This window comes from Colobus angolensis, unplaced genomic scaffold, assembly GCF_000951035.1.
Source record: "Colobus angolensis palliatus isolate OR3802 unplaced genomic scaffold, Cang.pa_1.0 Scaffold40, whole genome shotgun sequence".
Lineage (NCBI taxonomy): Eukaryota > Metazoa > Chordata > Mammalia > Primates > Cercopithecidae > Colobus > Colobus angolensis.
The window spans coordinates 2,637,008-2,661,502 of NW_012117377.1; the positions used below are offsets into that span (position 1 = coordinate 2,637,008).

The 24,495-nt window shown below is 38.1% G+C and overlaps 1 protein-coding gene across 5 annotated transcripts in view; it reads right to left on the bottom strand.

The window, feature by feature from the left end:
- RGS7 (regulator of G-protein signaling 7) overlaps positions 1–24,495 on the bottom strand; it is a 590,904-nt gene that overhangs the window by 15,931 nt on the left and 550,478 nt on the right. For 2 of the 5 annotated variants that reach the window (XM_011955683.1, XM_011955681.1), the window contains 3 exons: positions 20,877–21,063; positions 17,634–17,723; positions 15,363–15,443 (listed from right to left, as the gene is read on the bottom strand). In XM_011955683.1, coding sequence (XP_011811073.1) covers positions 15,369–15,443; positions 17,634–17,723; positions 20,877–21,063 — 352 coding nt within the window. In that variant the 3' untranslated portion in view covers positions 15,363–15,368. Of the gene's footprint in view, positions 1–2,984; positions 3,062–15,362; positions 15,444–16,173; positions 16,228–17,633; positions 17,724–20,876; positions 21,064–24,495 lie in introns of all 5 variants that reach the window. The other 3 variants (XM_011955679.1, XM_011955680.1, XM_011955682.1) reach the window with 3 other exon arrangements.

The window sequence follows — 24,495 nt, forward strand, 5'->3', positions numbered from 1 at the left end:
AAAAAAAAAAAAAAGATTTTTTTTGAAAAAAATGTAACCTCCATTTTCGCTATCCTTTTACAATTCCTGCTTGTCTCCAGCCATTGCCCCCGAGTGTCTCCCATATGTTGCTGTAGACCCGGACGTATATTCTTGAGTGCTTTGTAGGCGGCAGAGACTATGGAGATGAACTGGGAATAAGAAAGGTAAAAATCTTGTCATTGCCTTTCCACTGGTTTATGTGATCCAACTGTCTCACCAGATGCTCAACCCCACAGCTGTGTTAATAAAAAGAGCTGACCATATGGTGGTAAAATGAGATGCTATTGGACCAGAGACAGGGAATGTTTTTAGGAGAGTCTGAGCTAAAGGATGTTATCCATTTGTTATTTTACTCTCATGTTGAAAAATACCCTTTTTCCCCCCACTTATTGAACCAGGGACGGGGAGTGCTCTTAGCAGAGTCTAAACTAAGGGATGCTAGATGTTTGTTATTTTACTCTCAAGCTGAAAATTTCTGTTTCACTTGTAAATATAAACATCTTTGCCTGGATTTCCAAATCCTTCACTACCTGGGTTCCATGGCCTGTCAGACTCTTGACTGTTACCCACGAATTAGTTCTTTGGCTGGCCCTCGTGCCTGCTGCTCTCTGTGCTACTCACCTGTTTGTGCATGTACCTGTTCAGACCCTATCCACTCTTCAAAGATGCACTTCTTATCTATGTCCTTGCTGAAGCCTTCTCACTACCCCTAAACTCCGCCAGTTCCCTCTTTGAATTATTCTTACTGGTAGAACCTGTATTAGTGCTTTCATATGCCTTCTTACATGGTTTTGTAAGTCATCCGGCCTGATGAAGTAATAACGCACAGCTGTTAAACAACATTAACATTAGAGCAGTCTCCAAATAAGTACTTGATTATTTGCAAGAGTTGAGGTTCTTTGGCTGCAAATCTCATTAAGGGAATAAATTTCTAGAAATCAGGGTAATGAGATTCCAAGCTCTTGGGAGAATTAACTTTTAATTTGGGGGAGGAGAAGCATGGTGGAGAGAGGGAGGAGGGTCACTGGTCACACTCTAAATATTAACAGATTGACTAATAGAATCAGAATCTTTTCAAGTAGGCAGGTGCTAAGAGGAATTCAAGCTAGGCCAGGTGTTTGGGAAACTCTTGCATGATTTAAATGAAATCAGTATTTCCAGGTAAAATTACAAATGAGTTTACTGAAACACAGTGAATAATTTTTATAAAACTGTGGAGAGTGGGTGGGTTCCTACAATGTTAAAGATAAGCTTGAATTCTTTTTTTTTTTTTTTTTTGAGGCGGAGTCTCGCTCTGTCACCAGGGCTAGAGTGCAGTGGCCAGATCTCAGCTCACTGCAAGCTCCTCCTCCCGGGTTCACGCCATTCTCCTGCCTCAGCCTCTGGAGTAGCTGGGACTACAGGCATCCGCCACCTCGCCCGGCTAGTTTTTTTGTATTTTTAGTAGAGACAGGGTTTCACCGGGTTAGCCAGGATGGTCTCGATCTCCTGACCTCGTGATCCGCCCGTCTCGGCCTCCCAAAGTGCTGGGATTACAGGCTTGAGCCACCGCGCCCGGCCAAGCTTGAATTCTTGAGATTTAAGATGGAAAGGACAAGAGGAAGAGAATTCTGTAGTTAGTTTTGGAACTGTCATATTTAATGTTGAATGCTGAAAATTATTCTAGTACTATGTACTAAAAGGAGATAGCTCATGAACGCATATACATTTAAGTACTGGTCACTAGCTTCCTAAGAGAATTGAGAAGGAATAAGTATAGCCAAATACTTTCCTTTTCTTAGTTAAAAATATTTTTCCATAATAAAAGTAGTATATGTTCACTAAAGAAAATGAAGAAAACATAGAAAAACAGAGAAGAAATAAGTATTACTTGAAATATGATCACTTACTTTCTATTATGTCCTTCTACCTTTTTATACACAGATACATGTTTAAAGAGATTACATTTTGTTCAATTACCCATGTTATAGATGTTTCTTTTAAAATACTGTTTTACCAACTAAATGAATTAGTTGGTAAAGAAATCAATTTAGAGAGATGCTACCAACACTTAGAAAAAAATTAAGTATAGAATACATTTTAAGAATCAGATTGCATTGCACATAAGGGAATGTATTGTTATGTTATTTCAGTTCTATGCACATATAAACACACACAAATACAGTTTATACAGTAACCATATATATGTACACACACATATACAAATATGCACAAACACACATATGTGTTGGTCAAATGTGGCTACTCTGGGCACACTGCCCATGGGTTAGCCCTGCTCTGCAAAGAGCAATAGAAAAATTAATATTTTAAAAAAATGTCAAATATGGGTATCATTAAAAGAAACAAAAGCCAATGCTTTAAAATCTAATTTTTAATATTTGTATAACATTCCAACAGTAGATATGTCTTGATATATTTAAGAAATTCACAATTGTTGTACTTTCAGACTGTGTTCTATATTTGACAATTATATAATGCAACAAAAATTTTTTATATGTGGGAACATCTGGGGTTTTTTTAGGATTAAATTACTAGAACTTGAATTACTGATTCAAAGTGAGAGATTTTTGACCTTTTGGCAATTCTGTCAAATTCTATTCGAAAAGTGATAGCAATTCAGACTTTTATGAACATTGTACAAGATCACCCATTTTCTTAACCCCTTTCTAATACTAGATGTTATCATATTAACAAAACAAATCTATTTGGAGGAAAAAGTGATTGTGCTGCCTTCTGAATTTTACTTCGGTATTAATAACAATAGGTTTTCTTTTTTGTTTTCTCATATATCGATTTACTATTTGTATTTCTTTTGTTAAAATTGCCTAAGTCCCTCTCTCATTCTTCTAATGGTGTGTTGCTCTTACAACATTATATGTTTGCAGGGAACTCCCTGTAGACCCTACATTACATTTTTGTCTGTCATAGAGATGCTCATTTACTCATTTTAAAAAGGAGTTTACCAGATTTGAGGACAGGAACTTGCTTTAAACAAAAGATCTTCGGCTAAGTAAGGCATGCAGCAGTGTTTGCAGTATCTCTGTGACTGAAAAAGAGAAAGATGTGCTTCATAACTAAATAAACAATTACCTTCAAGGTGATTGAAGGTAATCACCTTGAATACCTTCAAGGCTATTAGGGCAGTGGAATTCTGTCTTCCTCCCTGTTCCTTATGACATTTTAATCAGTAATTTGAATGATTAAACTGATGAAATTCTGATAAAATGTATGTATGATCCGCTTATAACCTTGGTTAAAAGACTGAGTAACAAAGAAATGCTTCAAAAAATTATGTAAAGCTATACAAATGAACTATAACTTACAAGATAAATTTAGTAGAAAGAAGGGTAAAGAACCAACGTACACTAAAGTGAGAAGTAAATAAATAATGAACAAAGAAACCTAGCAGCAAAAGACAAAATTAGGGACAACTAATCTCAGCACATGAGAAAAAAATCCAATTTTTAAAGTATTTTGTTTTAAGCCCCAAATGACATTACATGATGCTCTGGTTGGGGACTACAGTGGGGAAGTTGAGGCAATTTTCAGGTTAGATTTTAAAAGTTATAGTATACAAAGCCAAGGAGGTGATATTCCCACTTTATGCTGGCTGGGCCATATCTCAAATACTATGTTCAGTTATGATTATGAGGCCTACTGGAGAACTGGAGCACATGTACAAAGTGAGCAACCAGGATGATGAAAGAACAGGAAATTATTAAATGGGAAAACATTAGAAGCTCACTTTCCCATTGTAAGTGTCACTCTGATTTAATTTACTAGCAACATTTAAGACATCTTTACTTTATCAAGTCTTTTTGTCTTCAGCTTAGTTTTCAAAGAAATATCTTTTTCTTTTTATACTCAAATTTCAACAGGTTTATTTTAATAAAGTACTTACATGCAATATGCAATAAATTTAATTATAAACAGCTGTGGGAACAAATGGACCAAAACAAACAAAAACGGACTCTTACACAGTTCAACGGGTGGTTGCAGAAATGTGAGGACGTAATTGGAGAGCAGCCTCTCAGCTGTGACATTTGTGTGCTCTTGACATTCACCATGGAGAAAGTGGAGAGCATTGGTATGTCTAGGGTAGTGGTTTTCAGAGTATGGCCTTAAAATCAGCAGCAGCAGCATCACTGAGAATTGGTTAAACATGAAAATTCTGGAATTGGATCCATCAGTAAATGACTTACATAGACTTTCTGAAAGATGGAGTCCAGCAATCTGTGTTAGCATGGGCCCTCCAGGTGATTCTGATGCATCTCAAGTGAGAACCACGGATGTTTAGTAAGGAGAGATCAGCTGGGAATACTTCTATTTGTGTGATGATTTTTAAACGGCATGGTTTTGGGATGCTTGAAACCAATATGGAGCAGAGAAAAAGAATAGTTCTAATGTAATCAGAGATGAGGTTACAGAATCTGCATTTGCCAAGCCCCTGGTGATTTCTGAGGTATGGATAGTTGGACCACACTTAGAAAAATAATGAGGTAGGCAAGGCACGGTGGCTCACGCCTGTAATCCCAGCACTTCGGGAGGCCAAGGTGGGTGGATCACTTGAGGTCAGGGGTTTGAGAACAGCCTTGCAACATGGTGAAACCTCCTCTCTACTAAAAATGCAAAAATTAGCTAAGTGTGGTAGCGCATGCCTGTAATCCAAGCTATTTGGGAGGCTGAAGCAGGAGAATCACTTGAGCCGGGGAGGCAGAGGCTGCAGGGAGCCAAGATCGCGCCACTGCACTCCATCCTGGATGACAGAGCGAGACTCTGCCTCAAAAAACAAAACAAAACAAACCAAAAAACAAACAAACAAACAAAAAACAGAAACAAAAAGGAAAGAAAGAAAAAAAGAAAATGAAGTCGAGTTTTTTTTAAATTTATAAATTTGTTTTTTATAGAGACCAGATCTATTATGTTGCCCAGGATGATCCTGAACTCCTGGCCTTAAGTGATCCCCACAAACCCTGGCCTCGGCCTCCCAAAGTGCTGGGATTACAGGCACAAGCCACTGTGCCTGGCCAACGTAGAGATTTTAACTAAGGGAAAGAAAAAGAAAACTTGGGGGAGGTGATGTAAATCACACCTCAAGCAATTCACTAGTTGTCATCTAGAGAAAGGGCTTGTATTACTCTGCGGTGGCTTCAGGAAATAAAACTAGGATTAATAGTTGGAAGTTACAGAAAAGTGGATTATGGAAGGGATTTCTAAGAGACGGAATGATCTGCTGACTAAAGGTACCACATCTCAGATACTTAGGAGCTGCCAAATGCTGAATACCCATTTGTCACTGAGCCTACAGAAAATATTCTTGCAATGGGCTGAGGATTGGACCTGGGGAAATACGGACCTCTAAGTTCCTTTTCAGTTCTGAAACTCCAAAAATTTTATCATTCCCAGTATCTCCTGAAAGTACCTTGAAGATTTACGTTTTACAGTCAGAAAAGAGAAAGCTCTCCCAATAATCTTTTTTATCTCATGTTAGGAATATATTCTTGTTAGATATTAATAGATCTATTTCAGGTGAACAGTGTTGAAAATAGGGGCTTGTTATTCTCCTTTGTAGTAATTGAGCCCATGTCCATTGGGGAATTCGGTTTTGGCTGATGAAATAGATGAAAAACTTCTTTAATACCAAAATAAAATCTGCATGACTCAAAGAGGCAAAAAACTGATGGATGAACTTTTTATTCCCCCAGAAATAATAGAGCATTCTAGAGAATGTGCTTTAAATTTCCAATAACTGCCACAGCCTATTTTAGTAATGGCCTCTGCTGGTTGAAATTACAGATATATGTAGTGTATTTAGGATTGTCCACTGTGTGTTCCTATTATTCTTAGATACTGGCCATTGACAAAAACAATGACAACAGCCATCAAAATATGGTGCACAATGAAGAGGACATCGGATTTTGCCCCGTCTGGGCTTGTGTATAGTATCAGCCAAAAACATATGAAAAATGCACCAAGGTTTCTGTAGCTATACACATAATGCATCCATGCTTATAGATGGATGCAATTTAGATAAAGATGTCTAATGTATCGCTATTTTAAATTGTCTATTTTAGTGTTATTGCTTTCTGGGTACTAGCAAAAATTATGGAAAAGAATAAATTAAAACCACAGCTTGTCATCAGTATAAAAATGGCTTTCTTTTCTGAAAGATGCTTCATAAAAGAATGGTAATGAATATATATGATGCTACATGTGTCTTTAGAATAAGCAAGAGAAAATGATTTTGAAAGAGATGACTTGTTGATGACCCAGGGCTGCCTAGTGAGTGACCTCACAACTAGAAATAATTAATATATGACTCTATTTTTGGTGGAAATTAAATTTGGACATCATAATAAATCCAAACTTTATATCAACTTAACTTCCATTCATCTTTTTCCTAGATACTTAAAACAAATTTATAAAAATAATGTGCAAATATTACCCTTTAGACCATTGATGGAATTCTGCTTAACTCTTTTTCATTCTATTCAATGCTGTTTAATTCAATGACATAAATTGAGATTGAGAGTTGACCATCTGCAAGGTACCGTGCCAAATGTAGAAATGCTAAGAGTACATTACATATAAGATATAAGTCCTATATCTCCTTGCTTTACTGAGCTACAATTTTGTACCCTAATATGAGATTCAGATCACTTTGAAAAATAATTCAAGTTCAAATATCATCAAATAAAATCAAAGTGATAATGCAACATAATGAGCTAATGGTCATATAACATGATTTCAAAGTGAGACAGTGTGACAACTTGGTTCAAACATGTTCTAAAATGTTTATTGGTGCTACAAGTCTTCTTCTGCTTTCATTTCTTCTACTTTACCACCCAAGCTTTTTTTTTTTTTTTTTTTGAGACAGAGTCTTGCTCTGTCACCCAGGCTGGAGTGCAGTGGCCAGATCTCAGCTCACTGCAAGCTCCACCTCCCGGGTTTACGCCATTCTCCTGCCTCAGCCTCCTGAGTAGCTGGGACTACAGGCGCCTGCCACCTCGCCCGGCTAGATATTTTTTTTGTATTTTTTAATAGAGACGGGGTTTTTAGCCAGGATGGTCTCGATCTCCTGACCTCGTGATCTGCCCGTCTCGGCCTCCCAAAGTGCTGGGATTACAGGTTTGAGCCACCGCGCCCGGCCCCAAGTTTTTGTTGTTATCATCCAATGTGCAGATGACTACAGTAGCTGCCGATGCTGCAAACACATCCTCCTATCTCTAGATTCTCCTAGCTTGCCCTCATCTGCTGTGTAGATGATGATGGCCCATGTGTAAATCCAGAGCACAGAATATGTTCTTGATTACCTTCTTCTGTACTCTGCTTCTCTAACTGGAAACCTCCACAGTAATCCTTGCCTGAATTTGCCATCTTCAGACCCTCTTTCTTGTGCCACCTTTGCTCTGTCTCTCTCTCTCCTGCAGGGCCCTACTGTTTAGTGGGCAGGTCTCTTGCTTAGGTCTTAACTCTTCCTCTCTCTGCCTACTCTGCACTGCTTTAAGAGAAACTATCATGATTTACATTAAGGAGGTTAGTGGAAAGCCAGATCTGTTCACTGAACAGTTAACTTGCATGAGCAGAATGAATCAACCTAGGTGCGCATGTTAGTAGTATCCCCAAAGTAGTAATTTGTGTTCATATCTGTCTTCTTGCAAAGTATAAGCTTCTTATGAGCAGGGGCTTTGTCTTACCTATCCATTCTCAGAACAAAGTGCCTGGCCCACAGTAGGTTCCCAATAACTGTTTTGCTGTTGTTGTTGAATAAAATAATCTAGTAGTGCTTGAATACATGCATGCTCTTGGGCTGTAAACTTATCATACAGAGCACCCAGGATGGTCTCTGGCTGAAGCCTCATAGCTACTGGCATAAACCCAAGACATGTTCACTGGAACACAATACTTTGGGAAATGCTGTAGAAACTTCTGCCCCTGGCATATGTAGCAGCAGGGGCGACATTTTCCACTACGGGGAGTGTCTACTCGGCAGTCCCACAGCATTCCTTAGGAAGCCCCAGGGCTGCATTGGACACTGACTAAAACCCACGATACAATTCAGAGCTCATAGAACTCGAGCAGCAACTTAAGAACTAACGATGCTACCAGGGCAAAATGAAGATATATTGTCCGAACTCAATTAGGCTACATGGTCTGATACATTGCACACCAATTGATTTACATCACGCTGCAGGGAGACTAAAATTGCTTCCTCAGGCAAGTTATCATCACCACCAGTTTCAATAAAATAAGATGGATAGCCATATTTGCCAACTACAAAATGACAAATGAGATGGTTTCAGGTCCACAGCAGAAGAAAGAGGAGAAAATAGTTCATCTTTGAGCAGACACACTTCATAGGCTTGCTGGTAATATCTATGGTGGGGAAACTCAATGGCCAGTTTATAACTTATTTTCACTGAAGGTGTAGTAGGAATATATTTATTTATTTATTTAGAGACAGAGTCTTGCACTGTCGCCCAGGTTGGAGTGCAGTGGTGTGATCTAAGCTCACTGCAAGCTCTGCCTCCTGGGTTCATGCCATTCTCCTGCCTCAGCCTCCCGAGTAGCTGGGACTACAGGTGCCTGTCACCACGCCCAGTTAATTTTTCTTTGTATTTTTAGTAGAGATGGGGTTTCACCTGTTAGCCAGGATGGTCTCGATCTCCTGACCTTGTGATCAGCCCACCTTGGCCTCCCAAAGTGCTGGGATTACAGGCGTTAGCCACCGTGCCCGGCCATAGTAGGAATTTTTAAGCATAGTTTACCTGTATTAGTGTATCTGTAATCCCAGGCAACAGAATCCATAGCACTCAACCCTAAAATAATATGCACAAAGTCTTTCTTTAAGGTAAATTCACAGGGGCAGAGATGTAAAATCAAAACCTTCCTTCTCGTAAGCTCCAAGTCTGCTTATGTCCTATGATGGATGTTTTGCGAACCAGATAATCTGCTTCATTATGATGGGTGTTCATGTCAACTGAGGATCTGACTCACTCTATGGAGCTCTTACCATGCCTACAACTTCATTAATATATGTGTAATCTAGAAAATGACCTTTCTGAATACTCTAAGGCTTGTCTCTACTTTATTGTGGTAGAAACTGATATCAAGGGAAGTGAAAGTAAGGACAGCCAAGCTGTCTTTTTTAACCACAAAGAGTATCACATAACCCGACACTTAGTCAAAACTTAATAGCTGTTGATGAATGAATGATTTAGAAACTAGTATAATGGTATCTAAAAACAATGATATAAACATAGCAGATGCATGGATCCTAGGCCACCAGGTCAATTTTTTCTATTGGGATTATTTATGAGGAAAAAATCCAGTGGCAAGTTCATATGTTTTCCTTTCAGTTGTCCTAGGACCCTTTCCAAAATATCCTGTTTACACTAATGTGCGTGTAGGTCCAATCAATAAAGTCCAGAGTGCTCAGCCTGGAGTGACATGGCTCAATCCTGAACAGAACCAAGGTCCATCCCAAACGTGCCGGGAATGGGCAGCTGAGGGACTGCCCAAGTACCTTCAACACTGCACTGCTCCTACCCTGGCCCCATAGCTGGGCTGGGGCTATGATTCCCAAACGTGGCACCTGTATTATTCACAGGTTTACACTGCATGCAGAGGGTAGTTTCCAACTTACAGTTTTATAAGTTTTATAGGTTATTAGAATATGGAGGGAAATTGCACACTAGATTTTACATTTAATAACATCCAAGTTAGGCTGGGCATGGTGGCTCATGCCTGTAATCCCAGCACTTTGGGAGGCCAAGGTGGGCAGATCACCTGAGGTCGGGAGTTTGAGACCAGCCTGACCACCATGAAGAAACCCTGTCTCTACTAAAAAATACAAAAAATTAGCCTGGCCTGGTGGTGCATGCCTGTAATCCCAGCTACTTGGAGGGTGAGGCAGGAGAATCACTTGAACCCGGGAGGCGGAGATTGCTGTTAGCCCAGATCACACCATTGCCCTCTAGCCTGGGCAACAAAAGTGAAACTCCGTCTAAAAACAAATACAAACAAACAAACAAAACACCAAAAAACAAACAAACAAAACCAAGTTAAAAATCATTTGACCAGGAACTAGAAACTATCCTTAGAGTCTTCCACAGTGTCTTAAAAAAAAATGATATAAGTTTCCCAGAAGGTAGCTACAGTTCTTCACTGACTGAAGACTAATTGGCAGTGGAGGCCTGTCATTAATGTGTAACACGTTGGTTTCAGAAATCAGGAATACAACATCTGATCCCCGCCTTCCAGAATAAGTTATTTTTCCCTCTAGTGTATGCTCTTGCATGAAGGAAAAAATAAAGACACAAAAGAGGGAAAAACAGATAAATAGATGTCTCTTCCCTTGTAAATTTACATTCCATTTAAGCAGTTCAATTTTTTTTATGAAAAGAAAATCAATATATAACTTGGATTTTATCATACTTTGACCTATAAAAGCAACGAATAAATAAATAACAACCTAAATGTCCATTCATAGATGATTAGAAAAATTACAGGGCATATCCATTCAAAGGAATTTTGCGTGGTTTATTAGAATCAGGTAGAAGAATACTCAATTATTTGGAAGACATTTACAATGCATTTTAAGTGAATAAAGAATGTTTCAAAAGAATATTTAAATACAATTCAAATTCTTAAATATTTATATTTATTTGTGCAAAATGCTAATTGGAGCTGTGTCTGGGTAGAGAGAGTTGTCTAGAGGTGAAGAAACTGAGGTTCAGCAGTTTAAATGATTTTTTCTTTTATTGTTATTATAATTATTATTATTTTTGTAGAGACAGGGTCCTGCCATGTTGCCCAGGTTGGTCTTGAACTCTTGGCCTAGAGCCATCCTCCCAAAGTGCTGAGATTACAGGCATGAGCCACTGCACCCGGCCTTAAATGATTTTTTAAAATTCACATGGCTAGAATATATAGGACTAGGTTTCAAACCTAAATAGAAACACATGAAATTCCTTGGCCCAGGCTCTTTTTACGATGTTACCACTTACATATAATCTATATAAGGCTGTATTAACTAGTGATTCCACAGTGGCCTTAGATAAATCATTCAATTTTATTTAATCAAAAGAACATTCTAAAAGAACTAAGTATTGTATCTTCTTTGTTTTATATTTCAAATAAGAGGATGTACATTTACATTTGCTCCTATCAACATTTAAACAATTGAGTTGCAGAGTTAAAAACAGATTTGGGCCGGGCACAGTGGCTCACACCGTAATCCCACTAGTTTGGGAGGCCGAGGTGGGCAGATCACTTGAGGTCAGGAGTTCGAGACCAGCCTGGTCAACATGGTGAAACCCCATTTCTACTAAAATACAAAAAATTAGCCAGGTGTGTTGGCGGGCACCTGTAGTCCCAGCTACTCAGGAGGTTGAGGCAGGAGAATTGTTTGAACCACGGAGGCAGAGGTTGCAGTGAGCCAAGATCGTACCACCGCATTGCAGCCTGGGTGACAGAGTGAAATTGTGTCTGAACGACAACAACAAAACAACAATAACGACAACAACAACAAAAAAACAGATTTGATCCTAAAGATCAACTGATTTCAGAGCCAACCCACTCCTGTTGAATTTCTCTCACAGAGTCTCCACAACTTCTGATCATTCCTTGCGGTCTCCAAGGCACAGTTAGGAGCTCAAAGCCCCAGCACAAATACACCAGAACAGAGGGAATGGGACAGCCAAGGAGGCATCATCTTTTTTCTATTGATTCCTTTAAAGCCTCTACAGATAACTGTCTTCATTAAGATCAGGTGAAAATATTTCCAAAAGGAGATTAGATTAGGTGAATCCCTGGGCATTCAACATCAATACTCTCTAAAATTCATTTTTACTTTTCTACTTTTGTAGCCCAGAGCCAGACTGATTTAATTTCTACTTCACACAAAGACAAGACAGGAGGTGAGTCACACAGTTGGCACTTGATTATGAATCTTGATTGAAGGTGTGGCTAATCAGTCATCCTACCCTGCTTTTCCTTTGTTTTCTATCTGTTCCTCTTTAATGTTTGTGTAGCAGACAGATGCTATGGTTTATCTTATCCTATCATGTTATCTTTTCTTATTTTTTGAGACAGAGTTTCGCTTTTGTCACCCAGGTTGGAGTGCAATGGCATGATCTCTGCTCACTGCAACCTCTGCCTCCTGGGTTCAAGTGATTTTCCTGCCTCAGTATCCCAAGTAGCTGGGATTACAGGCGTGCACCACCACGCCTGGCTAATGTTTGTATTTTTAGTAGAGACAGGGTTTCGCCATGTTGGCCAGGCTGGTCTCGAACTCCTGACCTCAGGTGATCCACCCGCCTCGGCCTCCCAAAGTGCTGGGATTACAGGCATGAGCCACCGCGCCCGGCAGATGCTGTGATATTTTAATGGCTGAAGAGTGGTGTCGGATTTAATGATGGTGATGAAGAAAATAATTTTCATAATCCTTAAAGCATATGAACTTTTTTGAAAGAGAATAAAGTCAACTTAGTAAGAATAACATTTAAAGGTATGAGAGGATATAGTAACCCTTGCAAGACCAACCTTAAGAGACTTCTCTGATAGCAAGAAAAATAAAGAAATAAAAGAGTAAACAACAAGAAGTGAAAAGGAGCTTTCCTGAGACAACAAACCACAATGTGGGCATTACACAAATGGGAGTTACTTTTATCATACCCATTTTGGGACTGATGAAAATAATAAGAAAAACCTAAAAAGAGTAATGAATTTAAAGTAAAAGAAAAAGCTTGCTTCCAGTTCCGGCTCTAACACTCAACAGCTGAGAGATACTGGCGAGGGTGACCTCACCTCACTATACCCCCAGTTTTTTGTCTGTGAAGAAAGGTGACACCTGCCTGACTACCTCCCAGGATTGTTGTGCATGTAAACAATGACCAAAACAACAACAAAACAAACAAAAAGGAGTCTATATTTTTTGGAAGATTGAAAGTGCAATGCAATCCTCAGCTGTTTATTATAATTTTTCTCCAAAGTGCTAGTAAGTGTTTATGAGTCTGGGTAACTAACAAAAACTCCCCTGGAACAGCTGGCTAGCAAAATATTTTTGTCTCTGGGGTGAAACAAAAACAACGATGCCATTTTTCTAACATCGGTTATAAAAACCCTAGGCTGGAACATGTAAATTAACTTACTAAAATAGACACGCATTGGAAATGGACCCAGACTGGGGAGGAGGGTATCATCAGGTGGCAAGATTTATTTATTTTTTGTCAGTTGGGAGAATGTCAAAGAGCAGGGTGGATCCATGGAAATAGCATTAGGGAACAAAATACATTTGGAGTCAGTCCCAGCTCCTTCGCTAACTATGTGACTCTGGGCAAACGCTGCACCTCCTTTGACCCTTTAAATTTCTTACCAACAAAATGGGTAAAATAATGGATGTAATAATACTTACCTTACAGAGTCAGCACATGGATTAAATTAGATAATATTATGAAGCGCCCAGTGCAGAGCTTGGTACATGGCAGATACTCAATGAATGTGAGTTCTTCTCCATTATTTTCCTAGACTACATACTTGTTTACTATTTTCCCCTATTCCATTTCTTTCTGAGATACTGTTGACCTTGTAGCCTCCCTGTATGTACCAAAGCAACCTGCATAGAGGATTCCTTTAAAATATTTATGTAAATTCCATCTTTACTCCATTAAGTCTATCTGATTGTAATAAAATCACCCATTCTTTGTCTTACATTAAATTATTTTATTGATCCTATAAAAGTGTCTGATAAAATTTAGTATGTGAAGATCTAAGATGCTTGATATAGCTGCTGACCCTTAAGTTGTAAATATGGAACATAAACCAAGGGGAAATTCAGAGAACCTTTCCAATTGCCTTACTCCATTTCTTCAGAATAATACCCAAATAAAAGTATTACATAAAAAAGATTGCATTTTATTTTCCTGGATGGAAAAGGATTAACACTAAGCAACAGTGCCTGAAAGTTATTATTATGGTTTGTGTGTGTGTGTCTATGTGTGTGTGTGTGTGTGTATGTATGGATGGTACTCAACTTCTTTTCCTTCAGTAATTCCAGTTTTTTTTCCATTTTTTTTTAAAGAAGGTAGTTGCTCTTCTTGGTCCAGTGAAATCCTCCAAATTCAGTTAAATGTAACTTCTGGGAATTCTCAGATTACATATGGGCCCTCCCTCCTCTACCTAACACCCAGTAGAAGTTGTTTATCTTTCTCTTGTACATCCTAACATTTTGTCTATACCATTGGGTACCTTTGAAATCAAGCTCTACCACGGATGTCCAACCTTTTGGCTTCTCTAGGCCACATTGCAAGAAGAATTATCTTGGGCCACACATAAAAAACACTAAACACTAACGACAAATAATCTTAAAAAAAAGGGGCCAGGCATAATTTTTATAATATCCGCCACCACAGATAAGCAAAAAAGTCCTTGCATTCAAAGGGTTGGACATGGCTGTAAGTCCATCCTTTCTACATGGTCCCAAGACACAGCACACAGTTTGGAACAGAGGTGGCATTTGTGTGAATTTTGGTTGAAGGTGTGGATGATCAGTCCTCTCTTCCCCTTATTTCCTGTTGGCCCTTTCTTAAAGTTTGCAGTGTGTGACCATATGGTGCTATTTTAAGAGTTTGAGAAGTGGGTTAGACATGATGTTGGAAGAAAGACAACCATTTGACTTCCCCTTTCCATCTTCCCTGGGTTGCATCACTGTTTTAAATTATATCACAGAAATTTCCATTGTAATTTCAAGAATAGTATATTCTGTCAGCATTACATTTGAAAATGATTAACTTGAAATACTTCTTAAACAGTACACAGAGTACCTTATTATCTGATAGTCACTTTCTCCAGCAAAATCTTGGAGATTTTTTTGACATTATCTTTGTTGCCCCATGGTGACTTACAAGGCATGCTCCAGAAAATTCTCTATTAAAGAACAGAGGTTCCAATAGTGCTGGCCAAAATTTCATAAAGTTTATTTACAATGTGATTCATTCCTGGAGTCCATCATTCTCTATCCATTTAACTCATGCAATCACATTGAATGTTCACAGTATATATTACTGTTCAAATTCTTTCAAATACTCTGTGTACCGTTGCAATGGTAATTCACAAGTAGAAGTGAATAACATTCCCCACCACAAAGATCCTTGAAGGAAACTGAAAACAAAAGCCATATCTTTGTTGAATCCAGTTTGCTCACATTTCAACACACATAACTCCACTGAACTGGCCATCACAGCAAAAGCCACAACACACACACACAGCAGCATGGAGCTTAACCACACAACTCAACAGACAATGCAGACAAACTTGAGTATAAACCAAGATTTTTCTACCTCTTTTCATAACAGGTTAGTGCTGGCCCTCAGTGTTGGTGTACAGTTTTTATGGCATGGGAAAATAGGGATGTTTCTGCCCTATAAAAATAAATGTGTTGAAGGCTTTAGTTTGAGCTTACACAATGTCAGAAAGTTCCAAAGGCACTGGCACAATACAAAAAAAAGAATCTTACAAACAAATATATATCATCAAAACACATGGCAAGATACTAAGAAAACACTAGGAGGAAAACTACTGGTTTCTCAGGTGATGTATGCAACAGTTTTCAATACCTTCCTGAAACATAAGGAGTAAGAAAGGCAGGCTAGTGGGTCTTTGGTGGGGTATATCTTGTCACCAACCACCACTCATAAAATCTTTAGATTTAAACTGCTTAGTAGATCATTTTCTCTCTGCAGAAATAAAAAGCATAGAACCCTCATTGTTCTTAATATTTTAAGCCTCGGGAAGGGCTAAGGGAAGGAGCATAGAAATACATGCACTATCTTTAATAAAGAAAGGAATATGAGGAATAAAAATAAAAATATAAAGAATAATTATTATTCCTTCCTTTTATATATCGTAATATAAACTTCTTTTCAAACTTTAGTTCTATACAGAACTTGTTCACATGTAACATCTTTTTCTACTCTGGAAAGGGATGGGACAGAAAGATAAGCAGAAAACATGAAGTTCTGAATTTGAATAAAAGAAACACTTTTGCTGTTACATCAAGAATGCAAGGTGGGCAACAGGGCTAGAAAAAGGAAAATTGGAAAAATTTCATTGGACTTAATGATTCATAATTCCTCAAAAAACAAAACTTACCACATTCTGTGCAAATTTTTCAAAAGATGTTCTGCGATCCATTGAGTTTCCAGACTTACGTATGTGGGGTAGGATAGGGTGAAGGGAAATAAAGGAAGATTAAAAAAAAAAAAAAGCAAGGAAAACAGAGCAGAAAAAGACAGGATAATGAAATGATGCAATGCCAAATCCATGTTCTAAATCAGAAGGCCCATGGAGGTAGGAGAGCTGCCGAGGGAGGCTTCTTCTCACAGGACATGGGCTCTGCTTTCATTAGTGCTAACACCAAAAACTTCCCTTGTACAAACAACATGGTGTGATTCAAGCAAAATCAAATTAAGCCGAAATGAAGTAGATATGTGAAGGCTTTATACTGACATTTGCAGAGCCTAAATATTTAAAAATCTAGCAGCATATCCTCAGAATTTCCTCAAAACTTTTATCAGAAAAAATTTCTGTTGACAACATCATTAATTCTATAGAGCATTAATGTCTAATAGAACTTTCCAAAAGGATGGAAATCTCATTCTATGCTGTCCAATACAGAAGTCTCTGGCTGTGGTTATTGAGTATTTGAAATTTGGCTACAACGTTATATAATTTTAATTTACTAAGATTTAAACAGCCCCAAGTGGCTAGTGACTGCTGTACTGGATAGTGTTACTATAAAGTATGCATTTCCAGTTGTAAAGGCAATGGACTTAAAAAAATCTTATTAGCCTATATGATGATCATGAACTACACAAAATTATAATTTAAACTCAGAATTTCAAGAAGCTGTGAGCTATTTTAACATTAAAAATAATGAATGGTGTTGATGTTTATGTCCAGGTTTTCTCTTCCCTGTTATATCGATTGCATAAGGAGATACGAACAGAGAGACATTGATTATTAACACTGTTGAATAGTGAGGTCTACTACAATGCTCCCATAATGTGGTTGGCTACCATGCTAGGTGTATAAAATTCATCACAGGGATATTAAGTGATTCAGGATAAATGCCAAATGAAAATATTCGGAAGCAAACACTCCTACATTTTGTCATCTATTATTGAAAAAGGTGAGTCTACTTTCAGTTATGAGGCCTGTGGTTCAAGACATACATTCTAGCTTACTAAGCAAAGAAACCCCTCTTGAAGTTTTTGACCTAATGACTTTGTTACTTTCTTTTCTTTTTTGTAATTTTGATTCCTTGAAACTAGGCATACAGAAGACTAACATGAAACATGAAAACAGCTTCTAATAAATTTTGCAAAGCATGAACATCTGCAAAAACAAACAAACAGAAAGTAATACAATAAGCAATAAACAAACAGAAACAACTTAAATGGCCCTTATAAAATGCAAAGGTTTGGGGGAGGGTCTTGGAGTATGTTCACTTACCATTAGTCCAATACCCTGGATTCAGCAGAGGTAATTACTCCAGATAATTATAACTGAGAACTAGGTCAAGAAAAAACAACTCACAAAAAAACCAATACCTTTTTCTTTGCCTGTAGAAGCTCCTGATAGGCACTGGATCTTATAAAACGTGGGTATGAATCGCTTTTCATCAGTTTGTAAATGTGCTCCTAAAAAGAAATAATGGTTGAGGCGCTTCTTTATTATTTCTTGGGAAAAGTAAAATATTATGATGCCACACATGGCTAAAGAACAAATCTAGTAGCAGCTAAAAATAGTAACAACAATGCTGATTAGAATACCTTCTATTTACAGGACATTTAGATCTTCAAATTCAATATCTCATTCACGGGATCATTGTTTAGATTGGTTTAGGAGCTACTGAGGAGGCAAATCACATCCAGTCATTAAAAAAATGGAATTTGATTAATAAAATGTCAGAAAATAACCTCCAATCAAGTTGTTGACTTATATAGATCACTAGAGAATACAACTAAATTTGTTGTCTCTTAAAATTACTCCAGGCCTGAAGTGAATAATGTTAACTTAGACTGAGTAATCACCCTGGATACTTTCGGCCTCCACATTTACTGGAAGGGTGCCAACTGCCCAGATGAATGAGATCATCTCTTTGGTACAAATTGCATGGAAAATTGTCTTCCACACCCACCTTGGGTCAGAGCACAAGTCCAAAAATAAATTTTGTGATATTTAATTGCTCAGTCTCCAAATTTGTGTGTTCTTTCTTATTACTTACTCAGTGACAGATTAGGTAAATATTTGATCATTCACCCCTAAGAAGTTTGCAATATTCTGTTTTGATGATGAATTTTGGTAGACAAAGAAGTCAAAAAAAAAAAGGAAAAAGGTACTCATTCAATTCAATCTTGACCCAATCTAGGGAGATTCTACTCTGGTCTGCTGCAGCTCAGGGAGCTAACATGTGTCTTGATCTTCCTATTCTAGTGAAATACCAGTTAGGTGTAGAGCTTGGAACTATTGGAGAGTATTCTGAATGTCCAAATTTTCTTTCTTTTTTTTTTCTTGAAGAAAATACCTGTTTCAAGAAATGACTCCAGTTCTCTGGTCTTAAACATAGCAGCAATAATTTGAAGTTACTTTAAACCCATTTAAAGACATTCAGGATTAAGTCTCAAGACCTAGCCCAAGGGTGATCTTCAAAGAATGTTAAGTTTGGAACTGTATGGGAATTTGTTTGAAAACTAGAGCAATGGCTGGTTTTGGAATGAAGCATTTTGAAATTCAGATTCTACCTTGCTCAAGAACTACCTCTTACAAATAGGGTAGATTTAGGCCAACTTTTTCATCTCTCTGATCCTTAATTTTCTAATCTATAAAATGCATTGTTGTGATGATTAAAGGAATAATAAATATGTTGTGAAGCATGGGGTGTGGGTAGTAAGTGCTCAGATATACTTGGGTATATGGCAGGTGCTCTTTTAAGTGCTTTCCTGTATTCGTGTGAGCCTTACAAAACCCCTACAGGCTTGGTAACCATTATGTCCATTTTACAGGCGAAGAAACAGAGGCATCGAGAAGTGGTCACAGAGCAGAGCTGAAATCAGAACCCAGGCAATTTAGCTAACGATAGGATTTTTTAAAAACCACAGAAAAACTAGAATTAAATATCTGAGCTTAACTGAAAAATAAATCTAGGGCCAAGTGGTAATGTTTTCTAGAGAAAATTTTTTTTTTCTATAAGAAAAGAGGATCCTCTTAGGCAAGAATATTTTTAAGTGACACCGATAACCAAAAAAAGTTCTTTTTTAAACCTCAGGAAGGGCATTCCAAACATGTTACACATTGTTGCCTCTAGAAAGATGCTTGACATTTTATCTTGGACTGAAAGAAAGAAAGATCAGCGGAGAAGTGAGCAGTAGGGCCAGAATTTCTGGTCTGCTCTCTGTCATGTGTCTCTCTAGAGTGTAATCATTTCTACATCGGAGACCATGGCTGAACCACATGGGATAGGTATCCAGTCAGCTGTTAAAAGTCATGTTAGTTTTCTACACAGTTGCTGATTTCTTTAAATGAAAGCCAAGGAGAAATATATTTTCTGTAGAGCATGGAAATAAGGAAGGATATTCATGTATCTCATTCTTTTTCTTCTATATTTTATTTTAGTAATGTGTGTGTTTTTAAAAGGTACTTTTTAGAATTAATATTCTTCTCCAAAAGAAGTTTAAGAAATTATGGAGTATGCACGTTCTGATTTAAAAGCCAACTTCAACACATCATTAAGGTGTGGGTGCAGTGGCTCATGCCTGTAATCCCAGCACTTTGAGAGGCTAAGGTCGGAGGACTGCTTGAGCCCAGGAGTCAGAGACCAGCCTGGGCAACATAGGGAGACCCACCCTGTCTCTACAAAAAAAAATTTTTTTTAAATTAGCCAGGCATGGTGGTGCATGCCTGTGGTCCTAGCTACTTGGGAGGCTGAGGTAGGAGGATTGCTTAAACCTGGGAGGCCAAGGCTATATAGTGAGCCATGATCATGCCACTATAGGGAACAGAAAGAGACCTTGTTTCCAAAAATGAAATGAAATGAAATGAAATAAAATAAAATAAAATACCACATTATCAGCAAACACTATCCCCTCAAAAGAAGTTGATTTTTCTTCTTGAGTATCAGTACTTTTTGAGAGAAGGCAGAAATTCAAGTTGTTTTTACAAAGGGAATTAAGATCCAGTTTGAGAAAAGATGACTAACAATTTGTCTTAGGAAATTAGAACCAGTTTTCTTTATTTTTTCTTTCTGTAGGCTAAAAAATTAACTTGAAAATTTAAGAAATGTCAGAATCTAATATTTGATTTTTTTTTCACCAGAGATAAAACTGGTTTGAGTTTGACATAACTTTAAGCTAATTCAGTTTGAATAATTTATAATAATGAATAATTCAGGAATGTCAGAGTCTTGGAATCTCTACATTGAAGATGCCTTAAAGATTTTAAATCTTTTTAAAAAAATGTTTTAAAAAATCTTTTACTGAGATGGGGGCCATCACTAGATAATGTTTACTCACTTATTGGGGGAACAGAGTAGAAAATGAAGTAAGAGTTTTAAAATATTTCAAATATGTCCCTTCATATAAAAATAGTCAAACTTAGAAAATATTCCCAGGTTTTAAAAATCTATTCAGTTTAATGTGTCTTTGTTCCTTCCTAGATCAGTTAAAGTTGTTTTACAGTTATCTAAATTGAAAATGTCAGAAATAGCTGCCATTTATAATGAAAATAAAATTAATATACCCAACAGTCACCTTCTCAGAAGCACATTTGTGATGTGAGGCCCACCGTACACCCACCTGAGCATCTTCAAATGTGTATCGTCCAGGTTCCTTCACATTCTGTGTGGTTTTGTCATAACTCTTGGAATCCAAGTTAATGGCACTGGGGGCTCCAGGAGCCAGAAACTCTTGCCATATTTCCTGAACTCTTGAGGGCACTTCTTTAATAGGCCTCTTTTTCAAGTCCTCCACTGCCAGCCAGAATCTATGCAAAATGTGAGATCAGGTGTTTACTCTGACGGCCCATCATCTGAAAATCCTTGTGATCTTTACGGATCATGCAGTTCATCATGATGATTCACAGCCAACTCACTTTCTCCGAGGGCTTCCAGTATCAGGGTGGTACTGACTATATTCAAAGGTATAATCTTCTTTGGAAGGAATTATGAAAAACAATCTCTTTTAAGTGTTTGTTGTTAAAAGCAGATCTGTCAGAGCCCTGTATAACATTCATTTTATCTAAGGAAAGTAGCACTGCTAACTGTTTATTGAAAACGAAGAGGAGTTTGAAGGCAATTAAAGGTGTGGGACGTGGAGCCTCCAATTGGGAGACAAAGTCATGCACTGTGTTCTTTGGATCTTCTGTCCATTTGAGCAATGGGGGCTGGTGTGGAGAGCCTTTTCTGTTCTAGCTTGCAAGGGAATTACAAAGAAGCTTTGCTGGAGTTAAAAGAGGCCTGGACATAAGATCAGAAAATGCCCTGGCTGGAAAAATAAAAACAATTAACTAATGATAAGCTAATTTAATTGAGAGAGTTATGGAATGACCAAAGCAGCAAGCTTTCACATGGAATTACTTGAAAAGTTTAAATGTGTAGAGGCATCATTGCAATTTAGAAGCCACAGAAGAATATGTACTGACTTACTTCTGAATATAGACTTCTGAATATAGACTATATTTATAGTATATATATATACTGAAAGAACCTGGGAGTGTGTTTTGGTTAATAACAGCAAGTGGTAAAGTCTAGTGAGAAGGGGCCACATTGTATGCATTGGTTGCATTTCTTCAATATTTGTCTCTAGGTTAGAGCTTGCTGGTTAGATCTCCAGAAATAATGTTTAAAAGATAAATGACTATATCATAATTTGTTAATAGAAACAAACACTCTACATGAAAAAGTTGCCGCTAGGACTGTGTTATCCTCCGTAAACACTCTTACTGCTCCAATAGCAGATGCAGTCAAGGAAAGGCAAAGACGGCCACAGAGACAGCAAACTTCAGGCTACAGAGTCTTAACAGAGGTGATCAGCAGTACCTTTGTAACTACTAAGCTTTAACTGGACCATTAATAAATAATCAGAAATCAGTAATGAAGTGCATGAGCTAGAATTAGAATATCAACTACTACTCAGGCTAGTGATTTTTGAGTTTTCATTTCCAGATTTTGTTTTTTTATAGATATATGTAACAGAGGATAATCTAACTTTGACAACGCCTCAAACAGGAAACTACCGCCATGACTTTTAGAAAGGAAGGCTCAAGACCATTCCCACTTAAAACACAGATTTAGACACTGTAATAGGAATACTATGTGAGGCTGGGCGTGGTGGCTGACGTCTGTAATCCCAGCACTTTGGGAGGTCGAGGCGGGCAGATTATCTGAGGTTGGGCGTTTGAGATCAGCCTGGCCAACATGGTGAAACCCCGTCTCTAGTAATAATAGAAAAATTAGCTGGGCATGGTGGTGAACGCCTGTAATCCCAGTTACTCGGGAGGCTGAGGCACGAGAATCACTTGAACCCGGGAGGAGGAGGTTGCAGTGAGCCGAGATCATGCCACTGCACTCCAGCCTGGGCAACAAGAGCAAAACTCAAAAAAAAAAAAAAAAGGAATTCTATGCGTAATCCGAGGGAGCAGGAGTTTTGAAATTAACATATGCTCAGTCAAGTTCATTCCAGTACACTTTGAACACATCAATCAAAACAAAGTCTCTGTCCTCAAAGAATGAATAGAGAAAAAGATAAACCACTTAAATGGCCATAACATCAGGAAGTACATGAATGGCTCTCCAGGAAGAGAATGAACCAGACAGTCTGGGAATGGCAAGCAGTAAAGAGTCCCTCTGCTGGGGCAAGTGCTGGATTGGAAAAGGGGGATTTAAAAAAAGCTATTCTGAATCCAGTGACATCTGAAATGGGCCTGGAAATAAGCATAAAATATAAAAGGGTTGAGAAGTTAATAACCACACCTACACTGACATGTAGGTGCAGGCACTGCTCTAAGTGATTCACATATTAACTCATTTAATTCCCACAGTAACTCTATAAAGCAAGTTCTATTATTCCGCTCATTTTAGAGAAGAGGAAACTGAGCATATGAAGATGAAGTTGCTTATTTAAGATTGTTCACTATCAGTGTCACAGCTGAGGTTTGCCCCCAGAAAATCTGCAGCAGATGATGTGCTCACAAGCACTCCCTCACATGGTCTTTCTAACAGCATCGTTGCCTTTCTTAGTCTCACCATTACTGTAATTATTGTAATAGCTTAATAGCATGGAGGAGCCGGGTGCAATGGCGTGCACCTGTGGTCCTAGCTACTCAGGAGGCTGAGGGGGAGGATCACTTGAGCCCAGGAGTTCAAGCCTGCTGTGAGCTATGACAGTGCCTCTGAACTGCAGCCTGGGTGTCAGAGAAAGATCCCATCTCTCTTAAAAAAAAAAAAAAAAATCCTATATCCTTTATTTCATGGTAGCTGGAACCTAAGTATTTTTAATGTCTTTGATTCTTGATTTCCTCATCAGTAAAATGGGATGATAATGCTTATTTCACTGGGTTTCCACTGGATTAATTGGTTTCCATTGGATTAGTTGATTAAATTAATTCCATTAAGCTATACTAATGATATAAATTATATAGAAGGTGCTGAAAAGTACCTGGCATATTTTTAGTCACTCAAAGATAAAAACTCATGATATTCCTACATTTTCTTAGCACTTTCTCTATGCTATGTGTTTTGCTCGAAAAAAAGAATGAGGGAAATACATCATAAAATTTCAAGTTTCTTCTGTCTATTAGGGAGAGCAGAGGGTGTATTTGAAGCATAAGTAGTTATCGAGAAACAGTGCTTCTTACATTTTTCCTGTCCTAATATTTGAAAAAAAAAAGCTCAGATGAGTGACACACTCTCACTGATAGCAGGAGAGCAGCTGTTTGGGGAAGATGCGCGGAGAGTTATTTTATTTGAAGTGCAATTCGCAGCCCTGTTGACCACCGGACCATTTTGTCTCCTTCAGCGTGTGACACAGATATGTCAGTGGAAGCAGAGTAGGGCTCAGATTTGGGGAGCAGTGGACAGTAGCTTGGTACTGGTTTAGGAAGCCAAGAATGCCACCTACATGCAATCTGACCTCCTTAGCCATACTTTCTCGGCTTAAGCTTCCTCAGTCATGCTTTTCTCATCGATAAAATGAGGCAATATTTACACTTTATGTTGGTTTTGGTGGTTAGATGTGTGATGATCAGAAATAATGAATGCAAAATATAACGTAGCATATTATAAAAGTAGCAGATATAAATATATTCTGGTGTCTTGTAGGTATTCAAGAATTAATCTGGCCGGGCGCGGTGGCTCAAGCCTGTAATCCCAGCACTTTGGGAGGCCGAGACGGGTGGATCACGAGGTCAGGAGATCGA